Source organism: Tyto alba, unplaced genomic scaffold (assembly GCF_018691265.1).
Source record: "Tyto alba isolate M040663 unplaced genomic scaffold, T.alba_DEE_v4.0 Super-Scaffold_40, whole genome shotgun sequence".
Taxonomy (NCBI): domain Eukaryota; kingdom Metazoa; phylum Chordata; class Aves; order Strigiformes; family Tytonidae; genus Tyto; species Tyto alba.
In genome coordinates, this window is record NW_024881316.1 from 33,973,729 (window position 1) to 33,998,922 (window position 25,194).

At 41.9% G+C, this 25,194-nt stretch overlaps 2 protein-coding genes across 2 annotated transcripts in view; both read left to right on the top strand.

Annotated features, from left to right (window-relative positions):
• Positions 1-14,619, top strand: part of CPSF3 (cleavage and polyadenylation specific factor 3) — a 23,549-nt gene extending 8,930 nt beyond the window's left edge. Inside the window, exons 8-18 of the mRNA XM_033009945.2 lie at positions 1,178-1,353; positions 1,734-1,892; positions 2,664-2,810; positions 3,836-3,988; positions 4,408-4,516; positions 5,248-5,346; positions 6,468-6,562; positions 7,147-7,234; positions 11,434-11,503; positions 12,102-12,198; positions 14,431-14,619. Of these exons, the coding sequence (XP_032865836.2) occupies positions 1,178-1,353; positions 1,734-1,892; positions 2,664-2,810; positions 3,836-3,988; positions 4,408-4,516; positions 5,248-5,346; positions 6,468-6,562; positions 7,147-7,234; positions 11,434-11,503; positions 12,102-12,198; positions 14,431-14,532 (1,295 nt within the window). The 3' untranslated portion in view covers positions 14,533-14,619. The remainder of the gene's footprint in view (positions 1-1,177; positions 1,354-1,733; positions 1,893-2,663; positions 2,811-3,835; positions 3,989-4,407; positions 4,517-5,247; positions 5,347-6,467; positions 6,563-7,146; positions 7,235-11,433; positions 11,504-12,101; positions 12,199-14,430) is intronic.
• Positions 14,620-15,848: 1,229 nt separating this feature from the next.
• IAH1 (isoamyl acetate hydrolyzing esterase 1 (putative)) lies at positions 15,849-24,483 on the top strand. Its single transcript, XM_042802957.1, has 6 exons — positions 15,849-15,944; positions 17,461-17,513; positions 17,992-18,140; positions 18,722-18,883; positions 22,571-22,689; positions 23,390-24,483. Exons 1-6 carry the CDS (start codon positions 15,864-15,866, stop codon positions 23,555-23,557), a joined length of 732 nt encoding a protein of 243 aa, XP_042658891.1. The 5' UTR covers positions 15,849-15,863; the 3' UTR covers positions 23,558-24,483.
• Positions 24,484-25,194: the final 711 nt, after the last annotated feature.

The window sequence follows — 25,194 nt, forward strand, 5'->3', positions numbered from 1 at the left end:
TAGTAAAACTAGATATGCAATTGGATGCTTAACTGGGTAGAAAATGCAATTGCATCTCACATGCCTACACAATTGAGCCTTCAGGCTTCTGTGTTTGTTTTACTTCTTTCCATAAATGTATAACAAAAAATAAAATACTGCGTTACAGTATAGAAAATTGTGACGATGGGTGCAGTCTTTAATGTCACTCTAAGTCCTGCTATTGGTTATCTTTTATTGACTCTTTCCACGTTATACTGGAGCTTATAAAGATAGTCATTGCAGTGAGCCTCACTGACATGTTCTGAAAAACTGTTGTCTGCAAATCAAAAATGTTAGGTTAAAGCCATATCATTTTAAATGTACAAATACAGTTGTGTTTTTGGATGATTGTTCCTCACTTGTGCAATATACATATGTTTTAGACTAGCAGAACTGTGTCCAGGTGGGAAAATGGAAGAGTTATGTTTGTATAGCTGCATTCAGATCTCTTCTTTGTGTTTCATAAAGGTCATGGCTACTGTCATCAGTGATAAAATAAGTTGTGGTTAGTGGAGGCTTTTTTCCTGTTTATGTTTCAGTTAGGCTTGTAAAATCTAACTGTTGGTGATATATGGGAAGCCAGGCTAGATAACTGGGTGATCCCTACTTGCCTTGAACTCCATGGATATGTTTTACAGAACTTTGATATAGTGAATTCTCAACATATCTACATACAGATGTCCCTAGCTATTAGATGTATAATTGATATTTGACAGAGACATTTTAGCTTTATTACAGTGGTGTGGTAAAACTTGCAATGTTGTAAATGTAGGTCTATTGCTGTGTAATACCATGTATTACTCCATGCCTTGTAGCTGAAGTTGGTGATTGATTGGAATTTGACCTGCCAAAAATATCTGAATTTCATCTTTTTCTTGTTTGTTTGCCTCTTTGTTTCTACTAGTTGTATGCATTCCTAGTTCTTGATTGCTTTTTCTTCCTTAGGAGAGCAGGTGAAAAAAAAAAATAAATCTATGATTGTGATTTTCTATAATAAAAATGAAAAAAAACACTACTAAATCTGTTTTACAAGAAGTATTAACATTTCTGAGAAGCATGCATTTTGGAGATGATGCTGTGGGCAGGATTGTGTGGTTTTTTGGTTAGTGCTTGGCAGGGTTTTTTTCTTCTTTTTCATTGTTTTTGGTTTTTTTAGACGAATACTGGCAGAATCATCCTGAACTCCATGATATCCCCATATACTATGCCTCCTCTTTGGCAAAGAAATGTATGGCAGTTTATCAGACATATGTCAATGCCATGAATGACAAAATCCGCAAGCAAATTAACATCAACAATCCATTTGTTTTCAAGCATATTAGTAATCTGAAGGTAAGCTTGAGATACGGCTGTCTTACAAAAGAAGAGTTGACAGAAGAGTTCATATTTGCTGAATAGTTTGCATGTTTACTATCGTAATAGATTGATTAGGTACAGGTTTATATTTGAGTTATCTGCTATCCCAGTGTTTAGAGGGCTGGTTGGGGGGAGCTTATGCCCCAACTTTTCTTCCACTATAGGTCCCTGGGCTTATAGTTTGTTCCTTATGGGCATCAGTAGGAGGAGCTTCCCTGCAAAGGGCACTTCTTATGAGGAGGGGGTATAATCTGTGAATGTAGGGCTCTACTTGTATGTTGTTCAAGGGTGCAGCAAGGCTGTCCTTCATGTAAATGAGTTATGGTAACTGATATTCTTGCTGTTTGTCTGTTTAGAGTATGGATCATTTTGATGATATTGGCCCAAGTGTTGTGATGGCTTCCCCAGGTATGATGCAGAGTGGCTTATCCAGAGAGTTGTTTGAGAGCTGGTGCACAGATAAGAGAAATGGAGTGATTATAGCAGGGTACTGTGTTGAAGGAACGCTTGCTAAGGTGAGTTGCTAATGCACCACAGCTTTCTAATATGAAGTAGTATTCATATTATGTTTAAAAAGAATTGGCCAATAGCAAGTGTCTATTTGGATTTGCTGAGAAGATTGTTATCAGGTATGCATAATTATGTAGACAAAACTAATTGCTTTTGACTAATGCTAATGACAAGTACGGAAAAATTGCATATGACATTTTCCAGTGATGTTACACAGAATTTCTAGGAGCAGTTGTCTTGTCATAAGAAAGAATAATTGATACTTTTCTCCATCTTTAGACCCCTCTACCATTTAACCTTTTGAGAGGGGAGCCATAATCCCAATTCTAGAAGAGTCAATATTAAATCTAACACTACTTACATGTCAGAGATCAGACTGCCTAATGCATGTTGTGCAGCTGTCCAGTTCTAGAGAATGAAATCCTTCCTTCCAAATTCCAGTAGCAAAGGGCAACCGGAGCATCTAGTTTTGCCTTTAGAGATAGAAGTCACTCACCTGTTATGATCCCAATGCAAATTTGAGAGAGATGTATCTGGAAGAAGAATGAACTGCCAGATATGCTGAGGATGCATGCAGAAGATGAAATGGTGTGTGTTGTGAATGCTTTTTTGGTAGTGTGTGTTTTGTGACATTTAAGAGATTTTTTTTTTCAGTTCTTCACATTTAACCTGGCTGCCAATATTATTCCATTGATTTTCAAAATGTAAAGCGTTAGTTATATGGTGTCTGTAGGAGGCTTTCAATTTTTTATTTAAAGTGCTCTTTTTTATTCTAGCACATCATGTCTGAACCTGAAGAGATCACAACTATGTCAGGGCAAAAACTCCCACTGAAGATGTCTGTGGATTACATTTCTTTCTCTGCTCACACAGATTATCAACAAACTAGTGAATTTATCCGGGCCCTGAAGCCTCCACATGTGGTTAGTATACACGCTGCCCATTTCTCCAGAGTGGGATTCATCAAACCAGTTCACAGCCTTGAGTCATCAAGGCAGGTACTGGTGTCTAGCAGTAGCCAGCATCCCTATTCTTTGAATAATGAAAGTTGGAGATTTTAACCAGTTTTTGTCATGTTACCCTAGCAAAGTAAAGATGAACTTGCTCTCGGCTGTCTACATGTGGGATATCTGGAGATGACTTTCAAGAAAGTCGTGTGGTCCATAGCCCATTTCAGCAGTGTTTTGCACACGTAAGATACAGTATAGGACAACATTAAGTTGGATACTGGTATTGGAATAATTCACTGGAATTTGCCCCAAAATAAACAAGAAAACATTAATTGAAGGTAGCAGGCAGCAAAAGACAAAGGCAGCAAAAGACAAAGGCAGCATTTGCAGGGAAAAGTATGAGGAGATCACAGAGCAGGAGGTGCGAAGGACCAGAATATGAAAATGGGGACTAAGATCTGAAATTGACTGAGACTGGAGGAGAATCAGTGTGGAAGCACAGATAATAAAGAAACCAAATCATAGCAGAAGAAAAGAGGATTTAACTTGGCAAAGAAAATTGTGAACTGTGAAGCATCCTCTCTGAATTGTATGTTTATTGTGTTTATATTTATCTACATGCAGACACAACAATGTAAAGCTAACTAACTTCTGTTGTTGAACTTAATACTTCTCTTTCATAGTATGACAATGTGTGTATGAAAAGTTAAATGGAATCTGTAATTTTCTTTCTGCTTATTTGCATGTATTTTTCTAATACTCAGGGTTGTGAAATCTAGGCCTTTGAATAATGCATAGAGTTCAAAGACATGCATAGAACTATGTAATATAATTGAGTTCATGTTTCATATATTGTGACCTTATGAAATTACATTTTTGTAATGAAATGACATTTTTATAATTTTTACAAGATTGCAGTTTTCTTGGATGATTTTTGTATTAAACATGTCTGGTTGGGCAAGTAACTTCTGATAAAAGAAAAACTGTCTTTCCTGTAGATTTTAGTTCACGGTGAGCAGAATGAAATGGCCAGATTGAAAGCAGCATTGATACGGGAATATGAGGATAATGATGAAGTTCATATAGAAGTTCATAATCCTAGGAATACTGAAGCTGTGACACTAAACTTCAGAGGAGAAAAACTTGCTAAGGTATAAAATCAGTATATTCTTACCTGTACAACAGTATTTTACCCTGGGATAAAAACTACACATTTTCTTCCAATCCTCTGTTTTTAATCGGTTTTGAATTATGTATGTTTCCCGTGGACTCAAAATATGTGAATGTTTTGTGTTTAGTGTTGTATTTGGGGTTTGGTTTTCGGGGTGTTTTGGTGGAGTTTGGTTGTGGTTTGTTTTTTTTTTTTTTCCTGGGTCTTCATTTTTGTAACCTTGTCTTTTGTTGTATCTCAGAACATTTCTTGATAACTCTGACCTTCTTTTTATTTTCAGAGTTAATTTTATACTATCTTTGATTTTTCTGAGAAAACTGCATCTCATCTCCATAGTTACCTTTAAGCTATGAATACTTCAGGTTGCCTGGTTGCACTATGTGTGTTTTTTCTTTCCAGGTGATGGGATCTTTAGCAGATAAGAAACCGGAGCAAGGACAGAGAATTTCTGGAATCCTAGTTAAAAGAAATTTTAACTATCACATCCTTTCTCCATGTGACCTCTCCAGTAAGTAAAGACAGTGAGGTGCTCAGTAGGTAATTGAAACTAACTGTATCCATCTTACTGGGATTTTTTTCTGTAATTTTGTTTGATAAGCAATTAGTGAACATCTTGGTTTTATTTTGGTTTAGTTTTGCCTAAAGTTCTGAACTGTTGTAGTGAGAAGAAAGGCATTCAGTTCATTGTCCACCTAAGTTTAAAATCTTTGATATTATTTCTGTAAAAGAAGCAAAATTCCATTTCCCTTCTGATTACTTAAAATTTCTTCCTCTTCATGACTATGCACAAAACATGCCACTGAGAACAGAAGAGCACCTTGATCAATTGTCCTGCCAGTTTCTAAAGTGTCATTAGTTTTTAGTGTAAAAAGCTACAGTACAGTGAAAATATTTGTGTATTGCTCCTATGCTATTTATTACTAAAGAAGTTGATCTGTTCTCAAAATAGGAGAATAATTAAATGTAAGGTCAGAAGAACTTGGGGAAAAGCAGTTCTGCTGTCCTAGTTCATTGTTTGCCTCTAATGGGTATGATACAGTAACAAGCTTGCTGGTTTCTTAACCACAAACACGGTCTTTATCTTAGAATAGACGCTCCACCCTCCTCTTTACAAATTGTCTTTTTCAACCCTCTGTCTTAAATGTATCGATGCCATTGTTCATCTATACAGGCAATTTGCTTTTTTAGAAAGTGAATTCAAAGGGCTAATTTTTAATGCATACTTAAAAATTCTTTCAGATTATACAGACCTGGCGATGAGCACTGTAACACAGACACAAGCCATTCCATATACGGGCCCTTTCAATCTGCTTTATTATCAGCTACAAAAGCTTACTGGTGCGTATTTGGAAAGACATGGTCATGATTTATAGTGGTCAACTTTTAAAACAACTTCCAGTCTTCAGAGGTCTTCTGAGTGGAAACTTCTTTGCCAGTAACTGAAGTGCCACAGTTTGTCTCATATTTTACAACTTTCATTAGATTATGCAGCTTCTGCCAGATCCAGTTTGTGAGTATGACTCATCCTTTTTGGGGGGATTCTACTGTAGTTGTATTACAAAATCATGAACATATAGCAATATAGAGCCTAGGCATATTTTTGTCTCCTGTCAGCCCCCACAGTGAGTGCTACAATCACTCTGATGTAACATTTATTAATTGATCTTTTATGTCGAGACCCAAAATAGAATGGGTAATGCCATGCAATTAATAAAAACAAAAACTCTGTCCTCCTTTGTGACAGACAGCCTCTTCTATCCCTCACCAAGAGGTAATAATCTAACCTTGTCTTTTTCTGAGTCAGAAGCCATTTAAATCTGCCACTAGTATGATCCCTGGTGCCTCTGTCTAGCTTTCTTAACAGTTAAGGGCAAATCCTGTCCTAGTTCATTAAAGGCACACAGACTTTGCAGGATCCCTTCCCAGGTTTAAAGATAAGGAAGTTTTTTTCTTCTCTAGTGTCAGAATCTAATGCGTATCACTAGTGAAGAGAAAACCTGTATTCAGTTGATGTTCAGGTCTCATAACCTGAGTGCTACCTGGCACACAGATGCTTCTGTTTTAAGCTCTATGCTTGTGTAAACAATGGGTTATCTTTTAAGGGTATAAGAGGAGCTGGTTAATTCTGCAAATAGAGCACTAAATTTCTCGTTTGTTTTCTTTTTCATTGGTGTACTCATATCTGTTTACTAAACTAGTTAAATATGAGAATTCAGAACAAGTAAAATGGCCAATATTACATGCTGAAAAAAACCCCAAGCAATCCAGAACAAAGGAAATAATATTGTCATGTAAGGGAAGGGAGTATGCACTTCCATTTTGCAGTCTGCTCTGAGCAGTTGTGATAATAGCAGACAACCCCTTTTATTCTTAAAATGAGCTGTTTTCTTACGCAGATAACATGAGTCTTGCTTTCAGTATAACTTTAGTTTTGCTAATCAATTTTTGCCCTTTCTTAGGTGATGTAGAAGAAATAGAAATCCAACAAAAACCGGCCCTGAAGGTTTTCAAAAATATTACTGTGATCCAGGAACCAGGAATGGTAGTCCTTGAGGTGGGCATTGGTGAGGGAGAAAGAAGTATTTTGTTCTCCGGTTTCTACAAAATAGTATATAGATGGCATGCAGAATTAAATGTTTTAAGTAGTTTTCTGTTTGATGACAAATAGAATGAAAGCTAGAACAAAGTTCTCCTTGAGCAGTGGTCCTGTGTTGATGCATGTTGTTTCATTTAGCCACTCCTAATTTCTTTTTTGCTGTAACTCAAGAACATAATGGCAGATTCAGAGCCTTTTTTTATTCAGCAAATAGTAATTGGAAGTAATGTCAAATGGTGTTCCCTCCTATCCTCCCCTCCCCCCCCACCAAAATAGTAATTAATAACTATTTCATAAATGTGTTCAGAAACATTCAAGAGCTTGAAATTTTCATGGGAAGTTACAGGAATATACCGAGTTAAGAGTAGTTAATAGTTTGGTTTAAAATGTATGGCAGTCATTTGAAGCTAGAACTCAGAGAAAAGCAAACAGGAGAATGCAATGCATGTTATATTGTTTTTATGTTGCCCATTTGTTTTTATGTTTTCACTCAGCCCAAATAATGGGCTCAAATTCTGAATTTCTTTTTTTTTATCTTCCAGTGGGTTGCAAATCCTGCTAATGATATGTATGCAGACACCGTGACAACAGTGATACTGGAAGTTCAGTCAAATCCTAAAATACAGAAAGGTAGTAAGTTTAGTGTATGCTTATTTAACTGAGGCATTTCTTCTTAATTCTTTTATATAAAGCTTGGAGAGATATAATGCTTTTCACTAGATTGCAATTGTACTTCCTCTCCACATGAAACTTTTTAGGGAGTAAGATTTGCTACCTAAAAACAGAATTACAACTTGGTCTTCATTATTTGTAACATATTCATTTGTTGAAACTTTCTCCTATATGGATTCATTTGTTGAAACTTTCTCTTATATGGCAACTGTTAGCTGACTGTGAAAAATGTGGCCTTATTTAAAGTAAGACTTGAAGTCCACACAACCCATCAGTGGAGCACCGTGCTGTGACCATCCACACAGGCCAAGGGCTCTCATCCTCCTGGCCCTCCGGGCAGGACAACGGGCACTCTGAGAGCAAAGGCTGCAGCTCTGGCTCCTGCCTGCAGAAGGTGAGCCCAGGGGGAGGAGCTCCTGCTGCAGGTGACTGAGCTGCAGGAGGTGGTGAGAAGGCTGCGTAGCCTCCGGGAGGCTGAGGAGGAGTTGGATAGGTGGTTCCAAGTACAGTCTGCAGTGGACCCGCAGCCCACGGTCAAACAGCCAAAAACTCTCCCACTCGCACACACAGAAGGCAGAGGGGCCAATAATGCAGAAGAATGGAAGCTTGCAGCAGCGAGGACCTGCAGGAGGAAGAGACTTCCCCCAAAGCCTGAGGTGTCCTTGCAGAGCTGCTTCATCACTCTGCAGGCTGAAGAGAAAAGACCCATCACATGAGGAGAGATGCTGGAGCTGAGTAAGGCAGCCCGACCTGCTCCTCGCAGAACAACCAGCGCAACTAAGAAATGGTGATGGGTGACAGTAGTAGGTGACTCTTCTGAGAGGTACAGAAGCACCATCTGTTGACCTGACACACTCTAGAGAGGTGTGCTGCTTGCCTGGGGCTTGTATCAGGGATGTCACCAAGGAACCACTGAGCCTTGTACAGTCCACTGACTGTTACCTGCTGCTGCTGTTTCATGTGGGCACCAGTGATACAGCCAGGAGCAGCCTGAGATGTATGAAGAAGGATTAGAGAGCCCTTGGGGTGGTGATAAGGGACTCTGGAGCACAGGTAGATTTTTCATCAGTCCTCCCAGTCAAAGGGAAGGGGTTTGGAAGGGCCAGTTGAATCTGGCAAATCAACAGTTGGTTACAGGACTGGTGCCACAGCCAAGGGTTCAGCTACTTAGACCATGGGACTCACTTAAAGAAACCTGGTCTGTGGGGGGCTGATGGGGCCCATCTGTCAGAGAAGGGGAAGAGCATCTTCAGTCATAGGCTTGCCAAACCAGGGGAGAGGGCTTTAAACTAAACTTGCTGGGGGAGGGGAACCTCATTCCATCTCACTCCAACCAGTTTGATGCCAGTGCCAGCAGTAGATGCCCAGAGCCTGGAGAGGTCACAGGTCAGCAGGACAGCACCTGAAGACCAGCACAAAGGAATCCCAGCCAGTCAGTCAGCTTCATCGGGGGCCCAACTTAAACACCTCTCTGCAAACACACTCAGCATGGGGAATAAGCAAGAGGAGCTAGAGACATGCACATGCCTGCAGGGCTGTGATTTTGGCATCACGAGATGTGGTGGGATGGCTCCTATGGCTGGAGTGTTGGAAGGATACAGGCCCTTTAGGAAAGACAGGCATGGGAGACGAGGATGGAGTGTCTCCTTCTGTGTCAGTGACCAGCTGGAGTGCATGGAGCTCTGCCTGGGGATGGGTGAGGAGCCAGTTGAGAGCTTACAGGTCAGGATTAAAGGGAGGGCAGGGACAGGTGATGGTATAGTCAGCGTCTGCCACAGGCCACCCAACCAAGAAGAGCAAGCAGATTAAGCCCTCTGTAGACAGATAGGAGCAGCTTCACGGTCACAAGCCCTCGTCCTCATGGGAGACTTCAACCACCCTGATACTTGTTGGAGGGACAATACAGCAGAGCATAAGCAAACCAGGAGATTCCTGGAATGTGTTGATAACTTCTCCAAGTGACAGAGGTGCTATGCTCGACCTTGTTCTCACCAAGAAGAAGTGTCTGGAGGGGAATGTGAAGCTCGAAGGCAGCCTGGGCTGCAATGACCATGAAATGGTGGCGTTCAGGATCCTTAGGGCAGCAAGGAGAGCATGAAGCAAGCTCACTACCCTGGACATCCAGAGAGCAGATTCTGGCCTCTTCTGGGATCTGCTTGGTAGAACACCATGGGATAAAGCCCTGGAGGGAAGAGGGGCCCAAGAAAGCTGGTTAATATTCAAGGATTACCTGCGAGCTCAGGAGGAATGCATCCTGACAAAGAGGAAGCCAAGTAAGAACACCAGGAGGCCTGCATGGAAGAGCAAGGAGCTCCTGGACAAGCTCAGACATAAAAAGCAAGCCTGCAGAGGGTGGAAGCAAGGAGAGGTAACCTGGGAGGAATACAGAGAAATTGTCAGAGCAGCCAGGGATCGGGTTAGAAAAGCCACGTGCTATTTTATTCATAACACTTCCAGTAGATTTTTCTTTCCAAACCATCATGGAAAGCACTAGTTATATGGACAAATGTATGTTTATTTTCCCCAGGTTACTGCTCTTGTCTTTTTATTACATATTTTAATGATTTTATATAAAATAGCAATCAGTGTTACTAGGTGCTTAGTCCCATACCTGAGTCAACAAATTTGTTAAAAATTCTTTCTCCTGATTTTATAAATTCACATAGCGGTTCTTACTTTATTTGGGGATAAAGGTTCTCCAGTCACCTTGATCTAAGCAAATTCAGAGTGTAATTTTCTTATCTTGCTTGTGATACTTTTCAGTATATATCAGCCCTTCTAGCCACACCCTCACGTTCTGCTCTACTGAAACTAACCAAAAATAAAAATTTTATGTTTGGATGGTACTTTGACCTCTTTTTTTTTTTTTTTTTTTTTTCCCCTATGCCTTTATATGGCTGGAAAAAACTTAGGCTGTTTTGCTAATTTTTTAGATTTCTTATTGTAATACCTGATTTGGCCTGACTTTTGGTAGTCCACACTTTTTCTGTGAGATTTGTTAGGGACAGTATCTAGCTTCTCTATCCACACACACCCCCCAGCCCCCACTTCCCCCAAAATTAATTCCTCTTTGTGTATTTATGTGCCTTTTAGTGTTATTTCTCCTGTTTCATGGTGGTGATTCTGTCAGCTAATCTCAGATGTGGCTTCCTGCAGGATTTTTTTACCCTTATTTGGGGTAAAAACACATTCCAAATAGTTCTTGCACCTGTGTATTTTAGAATATGTACACAGGATCACAAATGATTAAATTAAAGTATCAGAAGTTGTTGTTGCTCAGCTGACCAATTATTTTGCTTAGTACATTCAGTTATTGCATCTTATGTAAGGGATGGTAAATTTTTAAGATACACTTGCTTGGTCTCTTGCAATTATGAAGTTCTTCAAAGAATTTCTAAGAAATTCTCAATACCATTGTGTTCAGTTCTCTGAATTCTTTAGCTGATTTAGAAGTATTTCAAACAGCTTTTTAAAGAGCCTTCCCTGTTTTGTTTATCCATTAGTGAAAAGGTAGTGATTATCACAATTAGCTCTTCCTATAAACTTCTGACTCCTTTAATGATCAAATACTTAAATAATTATGTTCAAAAGATAATTACTTGTTTTAAACTACTTCTTGATTTCAAAACCAAGTGTAAAAATAGTATCATCATTTTTATTTCAACCTCTCTATGCTGAAATGTATTCCAGGATTGTCTGTGCCTATTACTGCTACTCAAGTTTGCTGTCCAGTTTTACTTTAGGTATTCTCTGCACGCTCCTAGCTTCCATGATGTGGTATTTTGCTATAATAACAGAAAGCAGAGGCATCATAAACAAATGATGAAAGTAGATTATTTGCACTTTTAAGTAAAGGAAACGTGAGAAGTAGTGAGTGTTAACAATAAAAAGGAGGATTAAAACATGAGAATTAGACTTGCAAAGTTTTCTGGTTTAATTGTGATTAAGTACAAGGAACATATATTTTCAATGTATGTACTTCCTTGACTCTTCCATCTTTTTTAATATATTTTCTGTATAAATTATTTAAACATATGTATCTTACATAGCATTTGAATTGTTTTTCATGAAAGTGAATTAGAAACCAGGATGTATCAATTAGCCGATTCTCCCTCCCAGCAAATACCTGTGAAAGTAAAATTACTTTTTCTTTTCAGCTGCAGTACATAAAATTTCCAAAAAAGTAGATATGGATGTGTATAGGAAGAGAATGGAGATCATGCTTCAGTAAGTTGGCATATATTTTTCTAAAGGAAAATGATCACTGTTAATCATGTAAATACAATAATCTTAGTATAATACAGTCTAAAGATATTAAGAATACTTTATGCAAATTTACTTCAGTGTAATTTCAGCAAAGGCCAGGAATTAAGTAAATAAAAGGGTACAGAAAAAAGTTCCCAGCATCATTAAAATTTTGAATATAGGGCCCAGTTATTTCTTCCAAAAGCAGATTTTTAAGTTGTCTCCCAGAATTATGCTATGAATGGTTATGAAAATACCTTTTTGGATCACATCTCTTTTGAAAATTACTCTGATGTATCTTCTGTTATTTATGTAGAAATCTTGCCTCTTTTGAAATCAAATGAATCCTTCCCTTCATTTATGGTAAGATTTATTTCGGTAAAATACTTAGTGTTATATGATACCCACTCTCATAATAATTTAGATCGGTATTTGTTAATTATATCTTAGTGGGTTAAAGAATAGTTGCTGAAATGAGATTCTCTGCTGACAAAATGCCTTTGGAACCTGAAGGTTAATAGAAAGAAAAACATAAGTTTGCTGTTTAGCCATGTCTTACACGCATAGGTCTTTGTTTTAGGGATATGTTTGGAGAAGACTCTGTGAGTTCAAAAGATGGCTCTGTCCTGTGCGTCACAGTTGATGGGAAGACTGCAAACGTTTCGCTGGACACTCGGGTATGTACAGCAAAGCACATGCTTTGTGTGCACTGTGTTTAGCAGAGATGAGTCTCCCATCTAGTGTACAGTGCTGCCTGGAGTATCATGTACCCATTTGCTACAGAAATGTCTTTGTATTTGGTATCAAAACAACCTAAGCCTATTAACTTTCCACTGATTTAATTGACATCCTCATCAATCAGTTTCCGAGGGAAATACTGCCCCAGCCTGCAAGCTGAGTTTACTGAGTTTGTTACAGAAGCATATCCTAGAGAGTTTTCTTTGTTAAAAAAATGCTAGCAATGTTTATGTAACAAATACAGTAAATCTGGAAGAAAACCCAGTGTTTTTGAGCAGCGTTCTACTTGTATAAAAATGACTAAAGGAAGATTGCAGAGGAGAAACTGATTTAACCCAGAATTTTTTTTTAAATGCTCTTAAAACATAGGCTCTGGTCTGAATAATTGAATGATTACAGAGTAGGAATGATGCTAATAAATTTTTTTTTGGTCATCTTGATCCTTTTGTAACTAAATTGAAAGCCTGAAATACTCACAAAAAGAAATACTTTATTAATTTACTAGCTAGGTTCAGAATTGGATGTCACAGATGTCAGAAGGCTGTTTTAAGAAGCTATCACACCTAGTTAGTCGAACAATGTGGAACTGTAAAGAGTGATTAAAACCATGCCCTTTGTGTCCTTAAGCATTTTAATGTGTTGATTTGACATCATTCTTAATAACATATTAAAAATACATAATGTATTGCCACTCTCCATAGCAATAATATATTCTACTGGAGTGGCTCTCAGATGCTCTCCTTTGGGACCACAGCAAATGCTTTAAGTGTTCTACAAACCCAGAAGATAAGGTTTGTCCCTGCACAAAATCTGTTACCTATTGAAACAAAACAAGTGAATGTTAATTATCTTAAGAGGATAGGGAGTTACAGGCTTGTGGTTAAAACACAATGTTTGCTGTGTCATCCTTTTTTCAGTTTTTAAATAAAGATACGCTTCATTTCAATGTATACATGATAGAGAAAAATAGTGCTGATGAGAAGAGCTCTTGCAATAGAGAAAAAAGTAACAAGACTGGAAAAAACAAATGCATCCTGCTTAATCGAGACGTTAGGTTTCATTTTCCTATAATACACACTGATATATGTCATTATTGTTAAAAGACTTGTGTACTGACAGAAAACCTAATGGCAACTCAGCAGCAACAGGGTGTAATCTTGGTAACATTTATGTTAGGTACTCTGTTGGCAGTTGTACCATTGTGAACCAAGTTTTACAAGAAAGATCTGTCCTTTATGTGCATATGTATCTTTTAAAATTTTAATAGCTTTAACGTAAAAAAACTGTTTAGTATAAAACTGACTATACGGTGGGACATGTGGATTTATTTTTTTCCGCATTAACTCTTAACACAGTCCTCTTACAGTTAACATGCTTTTAACAGCATTGGTAGATAACATTAAATGCATGTTTGCTGTTTCAAATGTCTTCCCCTCCCACCTGCAAAAAAAAAACTTTATGGCTGAAAGGTGTTACTTGTTCAGGAGAGTAACAAGTTAATACTAAATTAGAGAAGGTGCAGTCTTAGAGCCTAGCAAGTCCATGGGATCAAGAATAGTATTGCCATGCAAATTCTGTCCTTTGTTTTTGAGATAGAGCAGTCAGTTGAATGTTGATCAACTTGCATGTGTGGGGTGGGCATCTTTCTCTAAAAAGACTTGTTTTAGCGATAAATGAATCTCTTTGTGGTTTTATTTTGATGTAAATGTTATCTTAAGGGTGTGGGAACATCAGTCTCATGGAGACCCTCCGAGTAGAGGTGCCTGTACCTCTGTGATGAATGCACGTGTTTTACAGTATGAACCTAATACAGTGCAGGTGAATTCACAGATAAAATGAAATCTCCACGGACTGAACCTTGTGTGGTTTTATTTGATTTTGATTAAATGTAATCTACAGAACATAATGCACTTTATGTAGTAGTTTTGAAACAAGTTATTAATCAAACATAAAACTGGAGATTGAGCTTCTTGTTCCTCAGCAAGACTTGCATAAGTCTTCTCTGAACTCTTCTACATGTTGGCAGACTGTTAAAAACATACGGTGCCTCTCTTGATAACTTTCTTTTCAATTTAAATTACTACTTTTTCCTTTCCCCCTTAGAGCATTCTTCACATGCTGAAGAGGAATACGAAGTGCTAGTTTTAACATACTTCTTTTTTTATTCCCAGACAGTTGACTGTGAGCCAGGAAGTGATGATGATGAATCCCTTCGTGAAATGGTGGAACTGGCTGCACAGAGGCTTTATGATGCCCTCAGCCCAGTATACTGACCTCTGTAGATACCTAGGACACATGTTTAAATGTTCAATTTATTTGGACTATTTTTTAAGAGTAAATAAAATTTTTTTCTTCAGCAAGTCAAATGTATCAATTCTGTGACTGAAACTGCTGAGTTATTTCAAATAATGGATGAGCAACCTCATAGCAAGGTTTTCATACAGCAATAATTGGGCATATAGAATAAAATCAAAAAAAGTGTACATATGTTCTTTTTTCTTACATGCACATACAATAAATTAAGATTTTTTTCTTATCTAAATGTAGAATACAAAAATTAAATGGAGATGGTTTTGTATTTTTGAAAATTAACAACCAGTTGGAGGATAAATTGGATGTTTCGGGTTTGCATATGCTCACAATCAAGCTTGTATATAATTTTGTACCTGTCAAGGAAGCAATTACCTGCCTGCTTGTATCTGCTTGAACACATTTAAAATGGAATCCATGTTTGTTGGGGTTAATTGGAGCTTTACAACCAGCTTCAAGCAAAGTCGATGCGTGTGACCTGTAGCAGGCTCAAGTGCACATGGCTCCTGTCGCTAGTTCTGTGACAGTCAGCACCCATCTGCTCCGGCTGTCGGCCTGTCACTGGGTGCTGGTGACATCGTCTTCCTGGGCAACGTGAAACAGGCTAGCAGAAGCTGAAAAATGTAGAGAATTTCAAATACAGGTGCGATGCTCTGAGTGAGCTGGGGTAAATCATGCTGAAAAACGACCACAGAAGCAGAGTTTTCTACAAAAGAAATTTCTCTTGTACGCACAACTTCTTTTCCCCCTTTCCTCAGCTGATTAAATTGGCACCTGATAATCTTTATAGCAGTAATAATATTAGGAGAATTAGTGTATGATTAATATTAGCAGAATTAGTGACAGCTTTCCTCCCCAGATTGTATGTCATTAGCTAACTGTGAAGCCTGTTGAAGGAGGTAATTGCATTTTCTTAAGACGGAAGTTTCTGGAACAGATAAAAATCTTATTTTTTAAGTGACGCATGTTTTGTTGAATGTGCTTCCAGCCAGTATCGGAGGGGGGGGGGGGGGGGGGTGTGTGTGTGTGTGTCCCCAGCGCTCTCGTCCCCGCTTCCCGCGCTGCGGGGCCCGGGCAGGCCCCCGGCTCCGCGGGAGGACGCGCTTCGCGCCCAGTAACGAGCCTTTTAAAGCGGGGAGCAATAAAACACTGGCAGTGCTTGAGCTCCAAACCGCTTCTTAACGCGAATCTAAAGCGGGGGCTCCCCCCCGGCCGCCGTCGCCCCCCTTCCCGCCGCAGAGGAAGCGGTGAGGCCATCTCCTCCTTCCTCCTCGGCGGATGTCCGGCGGCGGCCATGGCGCTTGCTGAGGCGGGTTCCCGTGGGCGGCTGCTGCTCTGGCCCCGCGTCGTTCTCTTCGGAGACTCCATCACTGAGGTAGCGGCCCCCCGGCAGCCCCTGAGTTCCCGCCTGGAGCTGCGGAGCCCCGAAAACATCCCGGTTCCTCGTACCGGCAGCGCAGCGCAGCCCCGCGGGCTCCCCCCCCACGCACACCCCCCATTTTTCCTCAGGAGCCGCGCCCGCCGCCACCCGGCGTTAGGCTGGGCGCCTGTCCCAAGCACGGGGCTTTGCTTACTATTAATTTTTAAGGCAAAAGGGTTCGAGGGCGCCTGCTTCCCAGCGTGGGCTGTGTCCACCCCCCGGGGACGCGGCCGGGGGCGCGGTGAGGGACCCCACGGAGCCGCTCCCCTGAGGGAGGGGCTGCCGCCCGCCGCGGCGGTGGCAGTGGAAACCGGCCACGATGGCGGCCGGCGGGGCGGGAAGGAGAGCAGGGACACGCGTGTGCGGCCCCGCACCCTGAGGGGGGACGGACAGCAGGGACACGCGTGTGCGGCCCCGCACCCTGAGGGGGGACGGACAGCAGGGACACGCGTGTGCGGCCCCGCACCCTGAGGGGGGACGGACAGCAGGGACACGGGTGTGCATCCCGGCATAGTTACGTCCCCATTGGATCTCCCACCAGAGTGTTCCAGGAGCTTTCACGTCTTGTGAGAATCAGAGCCTTTTTGCAGAAATAGATAAAGATCCTATGCTATGATCTGGTAAAAGCGTAGCTTCTGGTGTTTCGGTGGCATTTTCCAGACAGGGAGGACAGCCAGATGTCTGTACGGACCCCCGCACTCCTCCCTGTCCCGGCTCCTGGTCTGTCCCTTCCGTGCAGCTCCCCACATCCAGCTTGACCCCCCTGGAGACACGTTCTGGGTCGGTGTGACCAGGCCACGGCTTGGTGAACATCTCCTTTGAGGCAATACCAGCTTTTTAGTGTTCATTTTGGACCCTTGCCTTCTGTTGCGTGGTGGAGTGCGTCGTAGAGCTGCTCTGATGAAAAAAAAAAAATTGGCCAAAGACAAATGTTACCTTTACTGGGAGATGGGTTGCCTAAACTGGCTCACTGTGTAGCACCGTAATGGGGAGGATGGTGCAGCAGTGGGAATAAGGAGAAGGGATTAATTTTCCCAGTGCTAGAAGAGGTAGAGACTGAACTGCATTCCAAAGCAGCATGTGGAGAGGGGATTTTTTGAGAGGTGCTCTCTGGAATGAAGGCACAGCTAAAGGAACTTAGAAAAAAAGTAGAAAAATATTAAAAAAACAACAACAACAAAACAACAACAACAAAAAAAAAAAAAAACAAAACAAAAAAAAACCAACAAACACTCACCAGCCAAAATGAAACTACAGCCTGACAGCAGTCAGTTTTGATTACGAAGGGACCAGAGGGTCCGTCCCTCTGTAGGTACAGCCCCACGTTGCCTCTGGTGCCAGCCGTGTGTCTGGGTGAGACCTGAAGGCCGTGCACAGAGAGCTTTTGAGGAGGGAAGGTGCTGGTGGTGGTGGGACTGACCCGCTGGGCAGTGAGTTCTGGTGAGGGTCTAACCGCTTTCCTTGCTTTCAGTTCTCCTTCCAGGAAAATGGCTGGGGGGCATCCCTTGCCGAGAGACTGGTCAGGTAAGAGCTTAAATTTCAAACGTAATTTCTAGCATGCAAGAATTCGTGCAGCTTTTCTAAAAGAAAACCAACACAAGTTAATATTTAATGTATATTTATTTATTAGCATTTATTTATTTATTGAAGTGGAATTGCCTTAGTGGTAACCTGCCCAGTACTGATGGAAATATTCATTGGGTGTTTCTTTCCACTCAAAGCTTGAGTGGAAATTAAAAAAACCTTAGTGATTGTCAAGACTGTTGTTCTGGTTTCGTAGTCTAAGTAACAGGTAAATACTACACATGCAACCTGTGCGTGCACTTTCAAAACATAAAGTTATAATCCCACTGAAAACTCCTGTTACATTTAATTTTTAATGAGAGGGATGGAGGTAAGTATCCTAACAAACAGAATGGTTCAGAACTCCCAGGAAGACTCCCAGGTCTTTCTCTGGTGGGCAGAGAAGATATGTCCTTTTTGATATGTGCCTCTGTTTCAGAAAATGTGATGTTGTGAACCGTGGGATATCAGGGTACAACACCAGATGGGCTAAATTAATCCTTCCGAGACTCATCACTAAAAGTACGAGTGCTGAGAGTACTGCTGCGGTTACTATTTTCTTTGGAGCTAATGACAGTGCTTTGAAAGGTATGGTAGCTTGTTTTTTTTTTTTTTTTTCCTCTGTAACCTCTTCTTTTAAGACAGTTTTACAGTTTAGCAGAAGAGGCAGAACATTACACAGACTTTTTCTGCTGCTTCTCTATGAACCAGCTGCCCTCTTTTCACTTTTACAGTGTATTGTTTTACATCATTGTATTTATATTTAAACCATACATTGCCTTCTATTTCTCTCCCTCTCGCCATATTATAATATTAAAAGTAGATTTCAGGGTGCTCAAGAATTAGTTGTATATCCATCACCTACAATTGGAGTTGGGCATCTAGCTGATTTTTCTGCCTTTAAAGCAGTCTGATGAGTTCGTGTTGTGGTTTTTTTTTACCCCCCTCTGCCTTATTTGTCTTAGATGGAAGTGTCTGTGTTTAAACTCTTGATTTGTCTGCTTTGGATGCTGAGGAGTGGCATTTTCCTACCACACCTCCTGAATCAATGGTTGAGGTGAACTGCATACTGAAAATGAGTGCCCACATTCATTCACTGTGTAAAAAGCACGTTATGTTGTGTAATAAATCTGTAAGCTGTTTAATGGATGTGCTCCATCCCCTAACAGATCTGAACCCTAAGCAACACGTTCCTTTGGAGGAATATGCTGCGAACTTAAAGAGCATGATACAGTATCTGAAGTCAGTAGACATTACAGAAGACAGGATTATTTTGATAACGCCACCACCTCTTCAGGAATCAGCTTGGGAGAAGGAGTGTCTTGCCAAAGGTAAAAGGATGATACAGATAGGCAGAATTTCTGCATTTTACCAGTAGAATGTAAGTTACTGATCCCAGGCTGACAGATGATTAGCTTTGTGCTTGTGCCAGATTGCAGTTGTGTTTTTTGAGTTGATGGAAAAGGACTGCTAGCTGTTTTGCCAAACAGCTTTTGGATAAGCGCATAGAATAACTACAAACTAATCAGTAACATCCTTTCAGAAGTGTTGATTGATCCATTCATGCGTAAAACTGACAGAAGTAGCTGCCCTTTGAGCATGTAAGTTTTGCTGAGATGTCCTAGGCAGACCACGTCATGTCCTAGCAGCTTCCAAAATAATATGAATAATGGAAGAAATTTTGGCATTGTGTGCCCTAGAAAATTTTGTAATAGTCACAGCATGTTTCACACCTATTTGGATAAGCAGTAATATCCTAGCCAGGTTTATTTTCAATTCAGAAAACACCTGAGAATATCCGATTCTAATGATGCTAATAAAAGTACCTGAAAAGAAGCAAAAGGTGATTAAATGATTTCTCATTATGTTGTTCAAGCTAACTCTAGAAATAGAAGCATAACAGCACTGTTTACTTCATCTTACTCAGCTGGTGGAAATTGCCATAATTCCATTGACTTCAGCAGCGACAGTTTATACCTCCTGAGACTGTGTCCTCTTTTCCACTGGGACAGCTTGTCCAGTTCTTGAACGTTTATGAAAGGCTATATTCTGGTAGCCTTTATTCTGGTAAATACAGAGCTGTCACCTTCATATTTGCAGGGTTTTCTCTAACATAGGTGGTATTGCATATCCTGAGTTGTGTACTCAATCAAAGCAGTAACATTTTGAAGATGACCTCATGTTTAAACTGTATTAAATTAGACTATATTATTGCATGACTTTATATTAGGGAGCTTTGGTGTGTGGCAGCAATAACTGCAGAACAGATTTTGGGCTTTACGGACTTTCAGTCTCATCCAGGAGGTAGAGATATCGGGAGTAGAGCTGAGCCCGGGAAGAAGGGAGGGGTGGGGGGAAGGTGTTCTCAAGGTGTGGCAATGCTTCTCACTGTCCTACTCTGTTAAGTGTTGGTGTCCGTAATAAATGTATGTTCTTTTTTTTCCTTCCCCTAACGAGTCTGCCTTTTGCTCGTGACCATAAAAGGGGGATTTTTCCCCATCCCTGTCCTATCTCGAACCCCAAGCCTGGCTCTCTGTCCCTTCTTATTGCCAGAAGGGAAGGGGGAGGGAGTGACTGCTTGGTGTTCGGCTGCCAACCAGGCTCAAACCACGACATTTTTATATTTAATTTGGAAAAGGAAAGAAAGTGCTACTCAGAAACTCTGTAGGACAGTAGCAGCTGTAGCAGGTCAGATCAAACATCAGACCTGGCCAGTACTGTACACATGGCAGTAGCAGATCCTCGGGGTAGGCCAGGTGCAGCGCAGCCTGGCCTGGTGTGTGTGCCCAGCTCCTGCTAAAGCTGCTGCAGCTTCCCAAACACGCACCCCTACTGTCCTTTTTAAGGTCCGTTAGGTGAGCACTCCATGGATGCTGCTTATCTGGCCCCTAGCTATCGAGTAACACTTTTAAAATGTTGCTAATTAGTTTCTGTCTTAGGGCGATCCTGTTTATAGGGATTTATTCTCTCTAAAAGAGAGAATTATTCTCTTTATAGGGATTTATTCTCTCTAAAAGACATTGCTGTCTAAGGCTGGAACAAAAGAGGGTGATCTCAGTGTGGACCACAAATAAAGTATTGTGGGCGTAGTAAGCAGCAGTGTCAGATCATCTGCCCTCGGTCAGTATCCAGGAGAAATGTTCTGCTTATTTCTAGTTTTGTCAGATAGATATCAGAGCAGGGGAGAGATGTGAAACAAGAGGATGATGATGGTCACAGGAACATTCATCCAGGTGTGAAGAGAGCCGTGAAAAGAAACTCAGCTTCCAAATGAGAGTGCTGTGGGAGACAGCGTCAAAGCCCTTACCGAAGTCAGAGCTGTCTTCATCACCTGCATAGCCATCATTTCATCGCAGAAGGCAATTGGGTTGGACAAGCACTGTCTGGCTTTGCTAAAGTTGTGTTGATAGTTCCTTCTTGTCCTTCATGTGTTTGGAAATTAATCCCAAGAAGAGGTAGTCCCACTATGTTACCCAGCACTGAGGTGAGGCTGAGTAATCGACAGTTCCCCACGTCCTTTTTCTTGCCTTTCTTAAAAACGGGGGTAATGCTAACCTTCTTCCAGTTGCCCTGGGTCTCCTGTTAGCTGCAAATTCTTGTAGTTGATTGGCATTGACCTCACCAACGCAGCCGGCAGCCCCTTCAGGCCAGTCCTACGCACCCAGATGCACCTGGCATCTCCAAGTATCCTCCAACCCATTGCTCCCCACTGCTGGCTGTCCTCCTTCCCAAGCTGGGTGGGTACGTGCAGGTCGGGATAAATCACTAGGCTGCCTCCTTGGTCCCTCAGGAGACCCCCATATTCCTTGAGCTTCTTTGGCTGCTGCTCTTAGCTTATAGACCCTGCACGTGCTCCTGCAGAGCTGCCCCTGGAGAGCAGGCATGTGTTTGTGTGCCCCAGAAGGGAAGAGGAGATGAAACAGTCGAGAAGTAATCCTAACCATGAAAGACAAGGCAAAGGGAGAATAAGAAATTACCAACTCTGCTAGATTAGAAGTCACAGAAGGGGAAAGGGAAGGGACTGCAGGATCTGACCTGGGGAGGTGAGGTCGTGATTGATACAGGGAACTGGGCAACAAAGGGAGCTCTGCGTGGTGGAGGCTGAATAATCGGAAGGGCCACTCAGTCTGTGGGAGGGTTGAACCAGGAAGAAAGCTGAAGAAAGAAAGAGTTAGGAAACATACTGTGGTGGGGAAAGAGCAGTGAGGCTGCTGAGGATATTGTTATGATGAAAAGAAATGATGGGAGGAAAGAGATGGCATTGTGAGGAAGTGGGAATCATCAGGTGCAAGGAGGGAGTAGAGTAGGAGTTGATGAATTGCATTATAGGTCCCATTAAAAAAAAACAACCAACCAAACAATGTAATTCAATACTGTCCTGCCCCAGAGTTTCACAGTGGTCTGTGCAAAGCTGCTGGCTTACAGTAACTGACACTGAACATGTACTGAACGTCCAGCTCCCAGTGTGACTGCACGCACAAATGGAGCAGCCGTGAGTGCTCATAAAGCTTTGCACCTGAACGTACCCTGGTTTCACCAGCACATTGCAACAAGAATACTGCAAGGCGATGTTAAACCTTGGGTGGATGTCATCCAGGAAGTGGAAGGCAAGCTTGTAAATACATACACGTGTACTTAACTCTATTCTGCATTTTAGTAACAGGTGTATGAAGAGTTTTAAATCTGTGCACTGATTTCACCTGAAGCTTGCCAGAAGGTGAAAGCTGTGAGCAGCACAGAAGTGCCATGCTCTGCTTGTTGCTGTTGCCTCTCTCTCACCTGTTACACATCTGTTAAGAAAACATATTTTCAAATGCCTCAGAAACAAAAGGTTCCCAGAAAGAGACTAACCGAGCTGTAGCTTCCAGCCACTTAAACTGAGGGGCTTCAGATGCAGTTTGTAATTGGCGATGTCTGCTGATGTAACAAACTGGTACACAGCATGTGCACCACAGAAGACTAAACCCAAGTTCTATCCATTGCGTTTGCTAAATGTTTTCTTTGTTTCTGATTGATAGGTGAGAAACTAAATCGCCGCAACGCCACCACGGGGGAATATGCCCACGCTTGTGTTCAGGTCGCCAGGGACTGTGGGACGGATGTACTCGACCTCTGGACTCTGATGCAAAAAGATCAGGTATGCTGTTGTGAGAATGCCTTTGAAACTGTCATGAATTGCAAAACGCCTCATTTAGCATAGGGCAACCAGGAGTGCTGCATGATCACTGAAATGATACAAATTATATCCCAGTTACACTTTGGGGAAGGAAAAAAATAATCCAGAATGCTCCACAGTGGGCTATGAGAAATAAAGCTTCATACAGCCCGGCCACTGTATTTGGTTAGCAAATGTCCTCTGGGTGCATTACATCTCAATAACCTTTTCCCTGGACTTTGAGTCGGGGAATAGTTCAGGTTGGAAGGGGCCTCTGGAGGCAGCTCGTCCAGCCCTCTGCACCGTGCTGGGCTAGCGGCAGTTCGGTGGGGCTGTGCCAGAGAACCAGACGCCTCCCCGTGACGCAGGTTGCAGACGTTTCCCATAAGCAGGGAACTCCGGTTCGGACACCGAACCTTTTCTCTCTCCTGCACTCCCTGGTGCAGTAGACTGTTGAGTAGTGCAGTAGGCTCAATGTTTTGATAGCATTGCTTCATCCCATGATCTTTTCCTTCAGTGACTTTGGCCATTGGAATAGTCTCTTAATATTTTAATACAAACGGTGAAAATTAAAACCAGTATATAGACCATCTGGCTTTGAAGAACTCGCTTAAAAATTACTCAAGACCTTCTATTTGCAAGTAGCAAATACATTCATACACGGGTTTAATCTTCCCTCTAGGATTTTTCTTCCTATCTGTCTGATGGTCTTCATTTATCAACAAAAGGCAACAGCTTTCTAGCAGCACAGCTTTGGTCACGCCTGGAAAATAAACTCTCTGTTCTTCCTTCACTGCTTCCTTACTGGCGTGACGTGGACCACACGAACCCCGAGGCCAGTCTTCTGTGAGACCCCGGCGGTAAGGAGCTGAAGCAGCCAGGCCTGACCAAGTCAGGCTGTTCATGAACAGCCGGTGCCCAGCAACACCCTGCGGACATTGTGTACCTGGGGAGTGGGTCCCTGTCTCTTCATCTGAGGGAGAAGAAAGAGGCGCCCACACAGGGCGTGTCATGGGCTGGTTTGGCTGCAGGCAGCTTGTGCCAGTAGCTTGAACGTCGGGGGGATGAGCAGCTCTTTCCTTGGAAGACTCAGAGGAAAATGAGTCTCAGCCGCCCTGAGACGAAGAGACAGAGGCTGCCTGGAGGCGTTCTTGGCCTAGCTGAGTTTTGGGGACTACACTTGGATTAAAACCATCTACTAGCTTTAAACACCTAGGAGCTGGTAAGAGGCAGTAGCCTGGATTTTGTCAAGAGCCATTAATGTCAGTTCAGTTTAGTTTATTGAGATGTAATACATCAGTAAAAGCCCTTATTTGAGCTTTAGCGAGGCTTTTGTTAGCAGTACATCGTAGTTCAGAGCAGGGGTTTTAAAGTTTAAAACTTATTTTGGCACCAGCAGCAGCTTCTTTACACGTGGCTCCTGCACACAGACACACATTTCAAAGCAGTGCATGTTCTGGGGTGGCATAAAACTGGTGATGCACAGGCTCATGGGGAGAAGCTTGGAGTTTGAAGAAACTACTTAAAGGGGTCTGCAGCTCTGCCATCTGTCACTTGCCATCGAGTTAAGGAGACTTTGAAGTGAGCATTGGTATTCATCCATAATGCAATGACTGAAGTAACAGACAACTACTGCATACTATGCATAGGTTTTGGCCAAGAGAACACAAGCTACAAAATTACCTTAACAAAGTGCAAAAAATTGCTTGAAACCTAGATGAAATTCAACCAGCATGGGAAAAAAAAAAAATGGTTTGGGAAATAATCGGCTAGCCAGAGAGCAGCTGGAAAGAGGATCCTATTGGATCATGGATTGAAAACAAATAGTGTATCACTGCAAATGAAACGCCCACCTAATTCTGGGCTGTACTAAGTTACATTGGCACAGAACAGATGAGGCCAGTAGTGCTGTATTTATTGTGCCCTGGGTGAGACAAAAGACTGATGAGTGCATCAAGCTGGCCTGTGGTGCTGGTGCCACGAGCCTGCCTTTGCTGCATTAAATACCCAAGACAACTTGGCCAAGACCTGTCATCTTTTAAGTAATAGCGTTACCAACTGGAGCATAATTGGTTACTTTCAACGTGCCTGGAGCTAGACCAGAAGCCAGTTTGATTTATAAATATTAATATTAAGCAGGATTGTCCTTTCTGTAATAGATGCTTACAGTAAAGACCGGTTGAACAGCGGGGAGGCTGGGCCTCCTGCTGCCTTAGGTGTTACGAACCACTCGTGCCTGGAACAGGGCTCGGCTTGGGGGATGGAGTCGGTGATTTCCAAGGCCACCTCCAAACCTTTCTTATAACACTCCCAAGCACCTGCCGCTGCCTGGTTTTCATCAGAAAAACTCGAGACCTCGGTCCCAAGAACATCTACTTAAGAGATTTGCTACCTGAAGAGGCAGTGGAGCCCACACCCACACCTCAGCTATGAATTTCACCATCAGAACTGCCCCTGCCCCAGGGGCCGCGGGGCGAGCCCCTCTGC

What these genes read in the sequence shown, in the direction of transcription:
- IAH1 (XM_042802957.1), top strand. Translation starts at nt 15,864, where the DNA reads ATGGCGCTTGCTGAGGCGGGTTCCCGTGGGCGGCTGCTGCTCTGGCCC. An exon ending in TCGGAGACTCCATCACTGAG is followed by an intron (nt 15,945 to 17,460) that starts GTAGCGGCCCCC and finishes CCTTGCTTTCAG; the next exon opens with TTCTCCTTCCAGGAAAATGG. An exon ending in TAATGACAGTGCTTTGAAAG is followed by an intron (nt 18,141 to 18,721) that starts GTATGGTAGCTT and finishes ATCCCCTAACAG; the next exon opens with ATCTGAACCCTAAGCAACAC.